Below are 8,749 nucleotides of genomic sequence, written 5' to 3'. Positions count from 1 at the left end.
GTTCCTGTTCTCGCTGTCTCTCTCTGTCATATAAATAAATAAAATCTTTAAAAAAAAAAAAAAGAAAAGAAAAACACAGAAGATGGTTAAAACATAGTATGTTTCACACAGGGGTGCCTGGGTGGCTCAGTCGTTAAGCGTCTGCCTTCGGCTCAGGTCATGATCCCGGGGTCCTGGGATCGAGCCCCACATCAGGCTCCCTGCTGGGTGGGAAGCCTGCTTCTCCCTCTCCCCCTCCCTCTGCTTGTATTCCCTCTCTCGCTGTGTCTCTCTCTGTCAAATAAATAAATAAAAAAAATCTTTAAAAAAAAAAAAAAAGAAAATCATTTCACGACCAGGTAGAATTCCAGGCAACAAAAATGGTTTAACATTAGGAAATATGTGTCTCCAATTCAGCACAGGAACAAAATAAAGGAGGAAGATCACACAATTATATCAAGAGTTACTGAAAGGCTTTTGCTAAAAGTTAGCAGCCATTTCCAATAATAGGAGCTCATGTTTATTAAGTGCTTGCTCTGTGCCAGGCACTGTTCTAAGTGCTTTGCTGGCATCAACTTAATTCTCCTAGCAACAACTGTATTGCTACAATTACTAGTTTTCCTATTTTACAAAAGAGAAAACTGAAACTCAGAGAGGTGAAATGATGTCACGCATATTGGAAATGTTGAAGCTAGGATGTGAGCCAAGGCAGATTGGCTCCCGAACCCAAACTGAGTTATACTGCGCTGCTTCTAACAAAATCTCTGGTTAGCACTAAAAGGAAATCACTATACTTAAATATGATCAACATTAATAATATTATGAAAAACTAACAGCAAACTTTACAAATAAAAGGCCAAAGTTCAGGAACAAGTTCAGTGTCCAAATCTCTGCGAGGATCTATCAATATATAGCACCATCTTCCCTCCTAATTCTGAACACGTTCGAGAAAGGATAAAATATAATAAGATGGGAAACTATTAAAGGCTGGATCAGAGTCCATGGATTGCATCTGTGGGAAACCGGTCTTTATGAAGCTAAACTGCAGAGTTAGGCGGACTTTGCTGACCAGTCAGCACCAGATGGATGCACTGGGCCTGGTGAGGGGACTAGCCAAGCACTCCTGGTTTATTTTCTTCACATTTATCAATGGGTACAGAGATCCCAGGAACATCATGTTTGATTGAACTCCCTCTAAGTGATTCTTCTTATTTAAAAAGGTTTAATTTAGGGGCCCCCGGGTGACTCAGTTGGTTAAGCATCCAACTCTTGGTTTTGGCTCAGGTCATGATCTCAGGGTCATGAAATCGGGCTCCAGTCAGGCTCTGCGCTCAGCACAGAGTCTGCTTGTCTTTCTCCCTCTGCCTCTCCGCCACCCCCCTCTCTCAAATACATAAGTAAATAAATAGGTTTAACTTAATTCAATCACAACTTACAAGTTACCAAGAATCGAACGCTAGCAGAGAGAGCTAGCCTTTGAGAAAGGCAAAACATGTCCTCTCTCTCACTTTGTGGGAGCTTAGGGTCTGCTGTAAAGGAAAAGGTGAGGAAGCATACAAATGCTGACCATGTGCTGAACGATTTACCTGCAATATTTCACTGAACACTTAATTTAAAACTCACACCAGTTAAAAGGGGAAAGGTCTGTGACTTGGAAAAGTTAAGTAAGTTGCCCAAGTTTATCCAGTTTGAAAGTGACCAAGTGGCTATTTGGCCGGGGAGTGGGGGGGAAAGGTCAACAAAGACAATAAAACATCACGTGAGCTTTTGACATTGTTACAGTATCATTAGACAATATAATAATTGTCAAATAATCAGACAATCAGGAGTCAGTTTTTACAAAGAGGAGACTGTACAGAAGGGGAGGAGTTCCCCAAGCAGTCAAAGTGTTCAACTTAGTTAATGAGAGACTTTATTATGAAGAATATAAACGTCAGTTTCTAAAAATAAAGTATTCACAAACGTGGAAATACGAGCAAAGCATCTGAACAAAGGCACGGCTAAATCTTGCCAGTGGGTCAAATTCTGCAACAAGCAGACACTCCCTTCTCAGTTCTGGTTAGTCTCTATGATACCACCAGTTCTTTCTGTGGCAGGTGGATGCAGAAGCACCAGCGACCAGAGCGTATGCCGTTTATTCCCAGGGAGGAGCACGGACATGTGCTTGGGCTGGCACCACATAAGGTAGTTTCCTCGGCTTGCTTGCTTTTTTTAAGATTTTATTTATTGATTTGAGAGAGAGAGGGCACTTATTTGAGGTGGGGGGAGAGAGGGGCCGGCCGAGGGAGAGGGAGAAGCAGGCTCCCCGCTGAGCAGGGAGCCCAACACAGGGACTCACTCCTAGGACTCTGGGATCATGATGTGAGCTGAAAGCAGACACTTAACCGACTGAGCCACCCAGGAGCCCCTCCTTTGGCTTTCTAAAGATATGTGGTAATGGGTTGAGAGGATCATTCCATTATTTTCCTGCCCCAAACCTTTCTTAAAGCTTCCTTCACATCCTTGCTTCTCAAGGAGTACATAAGGGGGGTTCAGCATTGGGATTACCACTGTGCAGATCACAGCAACTGTGCGGTCTTGGGTCAACGAGTAGCTGGACCTGGGGCGCAGGTACATAAAAAGTGTGCCATAGAAGAGGGACACAGCAGTGAGGTGGGAAGCACAGGTGGAAAAGGCCTTGAACCTGCCCTGGGCTGAGCTTATTCTCAGGAAGGAGATGAGGATTAAGAGGTAGGAGACCAAGATGGTAAGGGTGCAGCTCAAAAGGTTGAAACCAGCAAAAATGAAGAGCAGGATCTCACACATCGAGGTGTCCACACAAGACAGAGACAAGACAGGTGGTCCATCACAGAAGTGAGTGACCACATGAGCACCACAGAATTTCAGACTAGAGATACAGCTCGTGTGGATAAGAGAAGTGAGAAATCCTGCACCATAGGAGCCCACAATCAAAGAGACACAGATCTCAGGAGACACAGTGAGTGGGAAGAGCAGGGGGTTACAAATGGTGGCAGAGCGGTCATAGGCCATGGTGGCAACGAGATAGCATTCACTGGTGGTGAAACCTGCATAGAAGAACATCTGGGCCATGCAGCCAAAATAGGAGATCACTTTCTTCTTGGCCAAGAATTTCACCAGGGTCTGCGGGACAACTGTGGAGGAGTAGCAGAAGTCTAAGAAGGAGAGGCTCTTCAGGAGGGAGCACATGGGTGTGTGCAGAGTGGCACTCATGCGGGTCAGAAGGAACATGATTAGGTTCCCCAGCACAGTGATGGTGTACGTGCCCAGGAACATGGTGAAGAGCAGCTTCTGGAGCTGGGGGTCACTGGTGAGGCCCAAGAGCTCTAACTCAATCTCTTGGCTCAGGTTTGCCCCTTCCATATTTCTCCAGTGCCCTGGTATGTGGAACGAGGGTACCACCCGAAATGAGGGGGAACACCCAGGGGCTCTCACTGGATTTGGTTCTGCTTTAGCCAAGGGCAGCCGTCTGAAGACTGGTCTCACTGTGGAGGTCCTCTGTAGGTAGAACTCTTTCATAGAGAAGGTCTCCTCTACTTGGTTGTTTGGTTAGTTTGTAAGCATTACTAGAGCAGTAGTAAAAAACAGAAAAGAAATGTATACATTTTGGTCTCTTCATGACCTTAAGAAGTTCTAAATAATGGAACAGTTAGTTAGGAAATATTTGTTGATGGCCTTCCATATGCTGAGCTCTGTGTTCTTCCTGTCAGAAATTCAAGTGTCTGTCTTTAGGAGGCTTACATTCTAGGGATAGTATATTTTGTGTTAAAGCACACAAGCCCTGGCATCAGACTGCCAAGGTTCCAAGCTGGGACCTCACCACTAACTAGCTGTGTAACCTTGGGAATGTTATTTAACGTCTCTGAGTTTCAGTTTTCTCATCTGTACAATAGGGATAATAGCACTAATCTCAAAAGATTGTTGTAACAATTCAGTGAGTTAATACACATAAAGCACTTGAACAAAGCCTGGCGTGTTAAGAAAGTTCAAAGAATGTTAGCTTTGATTATTCTCATTGGAGAGACAGACCTAGTGCATAACTAAATATGATCAATAAAATGAAACAATGACAAAATTTGGCAAGCAACCCACCACCAAACAACACAGACAGAGACATGTATGCTGAGCAAGCGTGACTGAAGAGACCTTCAGAGGAATGTTCTAGAGGAGCTGAAGGCGATTTATTGGCTCAGCTCTAAAATGGCCTCTGAACTTGGCACAAGTTAAGCACTACTGTGAGTTCTAACAGTGATGAGGGTTGGGGATGTGGAGAGATGGGGATGGTGTAGGGCCATGAAGAGCAAACCGAGACCTTGCTCTTGGAAGCATCCTTTGCAGAGTCTTGAGTCATTTCCAAGGAATAGGTTCACCCTGAACTCGAAGGCCACTGGGGCCAGAGGGGAAGGAACAGCTCTTCCCCAGGGCTTTGTAAATGCCTTTCCTATTCGGAGAATGAACAAGGCCATGGCTGCACCTCCTAAACACCATACTCTTTTCCACTCCATTGGCTGCTGTGCTGCCCATGTTTCGGAATTACCTCTGGGTTCTGGAGTCAGTTACGCACTCCATGCTCTTTGGTGAGGACCCTCAGCTGCAAAGACTTGGAAGCCAGCAGATGTGATTGGGTAGGATGGAAGCTCCTCAAGGAGCTCCTCAGGGCAGGAGTGTAAGTGAATGACACAGCTGTGGATGATGTTGGGAGGATTTGGGAGAGGAGAGCTGGATTGAGCAAAGTTTCTAATTTATCCCACTGGCAGAGCTTCCAGAATCATCAAACTACCAGGGCAGGAGAAGACTCTAAACACATGGATAACTAAATTCGACTGTCAAGTAGATAACGAAGGCACTATGGCTACTGCTAGAGCACTGTGACTGGTGACAAGCAGAAAGCATTGTAATGCCCGAAAAGGTCACATGCCCCACTAAAGTGGAGATACTCAAAATATAAGAGGGCAAATTTGAACACAGAGCCTTGGTAACTTCTTTTAAAGCACATGAAGCATAACTCTGTGATTTGATGTCACTGAGATGTAATATTTATTGATTGATTGATTGATTGATTGATTGATTTGAAGGAGGGAGAGAGAGAGAGAGCATGCATGAGCGCAGTGGGAGGGACAGAGGGAGCCGGAGAGGATCCCAAGCAGACACTGTACTGAGCACTAGGCGCAGAGCCCAATGTGGGGCTCGATCTCATGATCCTGAGATCATGACCTGAGCCAAAAATCAAAAGTTGGATGCTTAACCTACTGAGACACCCAGGTGCCCCCATTCAGCCATTCTTAAACTAATAGCTGCTAGTTTATAATAAACCCCATTATTGTAGGGGTGTGGGCAGCCCTAGATTTGGGTTGCAAATGTCACTGGCTCCATTGGTTTCAAAAGCCAACCCAACTTCAAAGCAAATTACAAGGCCTTCAGAGAAATGACTATAAAAATCCCAGGATGGAATAACTTAGAGGAACTTCAAGGATGCTGAGAAATGGTTGTTAAGAGTGGAACAGGACTTCTTGAGACCCAACTTCACATCTTCCCTCAATAGACTGTTTCAGTGTGGGTAACTGGCCTGCAGGTATCTCTCTCATGAAAAGAGTGAACAACAGCTGAGAAAAGTGGGAATGTGGTCAATGGTCAGGATAGCGTCGATGAGGCGGGGAGGTGGGAAGGGACAGGATAGGGTGGTAGGGAATACAGCGGGTAGCTGATCAGAGGCTCCAGGTTCATTACTTGCTTTAAATCCACTCTCTCGGGGCGCCCAGGTGGCTCAGTCAGTTAAGCCTCTGCCTTCGGCTCAGGTCATGATCTCAGGGTCCTGAGATAAAGTCCCACATCCGGCTCCCTGCTCAGTGGAGACCCTGCTTCTCCCTCTCTGTATCTCTCTGTCTCAAATGAATAAATTTTAAAACATCTTAAAAAAAAAATCCACTCTCTCTCTTCCCCTCCACTTTCCCCTCTCATCTCTCTTCTCCAATCTGCACTCAATTCAGAATTATTCAGAATATAGAGTAAGCCAAGCAAGGGATGAAGAAACTGACATCTCTGTCAATTTTTCAAAGGACGCTGGAATAACCACTATTTCTGTTGGCTAAAGTTTGTACCTGTGAATGAAATCTAGGAAGAAAACTTAAGGGTGCTCTTTTCAAATGGAAATGGATTGGGGAGGAGAGCGTCTAGGAGTGATTACCGATGCCTGGGGCCTGTAGGTGAGGGAGGAGTAGGCAAGGGGCTTTATTTACAGCTGCCTCCTCGCCCTCCTCCCAGGAATAGCGGACTGGGAGCGCAGACAGAGAGAAGGCAGCCAAGGAAGCAGCTAGTGTGTCTTGAGCAATAGTGACCCCAAACAATGGTTCTCAAGCATTAAGGTGCCCTGCCCAAGGTTCACCGGAGAAGCTTGTTAAATGTGCAGATTCCGGGTCCCAACCTCAGAAAATTTGATCAAACAGGTCTATAGCTGGGCCCCCAAATCCAGTGATTCTGAAACAGGGGATCCCTGAACCACACTTTGAGAAACACTAAACCATGGGGTACCTGCAGGAGCAGACAGATCTTCCTGAGCCACATATAAACATCCTTTTCTAAACTGCTGGAATTCTCCATGTCCTGGAAAATCAGCCTGTGAGTAGGATGGTTGTCCTGGCCATTCTCTTCTTTCCCGAATGTGTATCAATATCAACAATTTCCAGAAATCTGAATATTACCTTGTGATAATCAAACACCAGAGAACTTCCTCCTTCAAAGGTTGCTTGACATGTTCTTAAACAAATCATTTATTTCAGGGCGCCTGGGTGGCTCAGTCGTTAAACAAATCATTTATTTCTAGTAAAGCATATGACTTGATGGCAAAGCTCTTACTCTGGGAATCAGAACACAAGCCTTCAGTAGAAAAACAATAAAAACAAAGCCAGACTCTGGGTCCATAGACTGAATGTGGAAATCAGAGACCGCTACTGACTTTAACCTCTCACGTGGTGATGGAAGAAAACAGCCCCCACTCCCCAAGACATCCTCTCAACTGATCCTCAAGGGTGGGGAGAGACATCCCTTCCCCTGGGCAGCCCAGCAGCTCACAGCTGGGGAGGATGATGTGTTCACTGATGAGAGTTTAGGAGGCAGCTGAGGAAGTAAGAATAATTGGCCCCAGGTGGACCCACTAATGTTTTTGCGAAGTTAGTAGCATCTCCAAGAGGCTCTATCCAGAAGAATAATAAGGTGACTGGGAACCTGGAAATAGAGAGAATGGATCCACACGAGATCCCAATCAATATGCTCATCATTAGCCTCAAAGGACTGCTCTCCCTTAACCCTCAACTTAACTCTTAGGTAATTATTAGTTGTATTTCTGCTCCACTGGAAAACCACGTTTTTGTAGCTTTTCTTTCTTGTATGCCAGTTAGCCAATGTACACCTAAGACCTCCCTGCCCAAGGTCATAGTAAAATTAAAGCTCTATACTTAGTTTCCAAATATTTGGGTATTTCCTAGGGATCTTTCTGTTCTTGATTTCTAATTTAATAGCATGTGGTCAAAAAACATACTTCGTATGACTTGAATGCTTGTGAATTTTTTTTTTTAATTTTTAAAATTTATTTATTTGACAGAGAGAGACACAGCAAGAGAGGGAACACAAGCAGGGGGAGTGGGAGAGGGAGAAGCAGGCTTCCCGCGGAGCAGGGAGCCCGATGCGGGGCTTGATCCCAGGATCCTGGGATCATGACCTGAGCCGAAGGCAGACGCTTAACGACTGAGCCACCCAGGCGCCCCTGAATGCTTGTGAATTTATTGAGACTTGTTTTATGGCCCAGAATATGTTCTGTTTTGGTGAATGCTCCATGTTCACTTAAAAAGAATGTATATTCTGCTGTTCTTGGGTAGAGTGTTCCATAATCACCAATTAGGTCATGTTGCTTGGTAGTGATGTTCAAGTCTACTATATCCTTTCTGATTTTCTGCCTACTTGTTCCATAAAGTATTAAAGGAGGCGTATAATGAATCTCTAACTGTAATTGTGAGTTTGTTTATTTCTCCCTACAGTTCTTTACTTTTTGCTTCAGGTATTCTGAAGTTCCTTTATTAGGCAAATAAACATGTAAAGATTGTTATGCCCTTTTGATAAATTTACCCACTTATCAGTATAAAATTACTCTCTTTATGCCTGCTGATACTTTTTGCTCTGAAATATACTTTTTCTGATAGCAATACTGTCACCACAATTTTATTGATTACTACTAGCATGGTAGATCTTAGATCTTTTACCATCCCTTTACTCTTAACTTTTTATTTTCAACTTTTCTGTGCCATTATGTTTGCAGAATTTCTCCAAGCAGACCTGAAATCTGGGTCTCTTTAGGATGATGATAGGCCTGAAAAACTGATTTCAGATGTACCTTGTCACACAGTAAATATTCAGGAATGTTTTGAAGCTTCACTAGAAAAACTGGTATGGACGAAGCAAAAATCAAACAAACACAGTGAAAGGCAACTTTGTGAAGAAGGGGACAAGATCCTCACCCTGATCAGATGCTATCCTAGGCAGTGGAGACCTGTGGAGACCTGAAAGCCAGGGATAGTTGTTCCATTGCTAGAGTGCAGCTGTGTCTTCTTCTCTATGCGGGTATTGTTATTCGGTTAGTCCCTCATATCCTTTACTACGTCCTTTATTTGTTTCTGTTAGCTTGCTACTCATTAAAATCATTTTGAGAACCAACACTCCCAAGTTTTAGGTGTGGCTTTTGTAAACATCATATATCTGGAAT

General features: G+C 44.2%; 1 protein-coding gene across 1 annotated transcript; it reads right to left on the bottom strand.

Moving 5' to 3' along the window:
- Positions 1 to 2,312: 2,312 nt before the first annotated feature.
- On the bottom strand, positions 2,313 to 3,489 carry OR5AU1 (olfactory receptor family 5 subfamily AU member 1). The gene is given in 2 exon segments (XM_031025966.2): positions 2,313 to 2,507; positions 2,509 to 3,489. Coding segments are annotated over 2 exon segments (930 nt in total). The 5' UTR covers positions 3,361 to 3,489; the 3' UTR covers positions 2,313 to 2,429.
- Positions 3,490 to 8,749: the final 5,260 nt, after the last annotated feature.

The sequence above is a fragment of the Leptonychotes weddellii genome, chromosome 9 (assembly GCF_054177405.1).
Source record: "Leptonychotes weddellii isolate Sample4059 chromosome 9, ASM5417740v2, whole genome shotgun sequence".
Taxonomy (NCBI): domain Eukaryota; kingdom Metazoa; phylum Chordata; class Mammalia; order Carnivora; family Phocidae; genus Leptonychotes; species Leptonychotes weddellii.
Note: the sequence above shows the minus strand (reverse complement) of the source record. Positions and strands in the feature narration are given on the sequence as shown.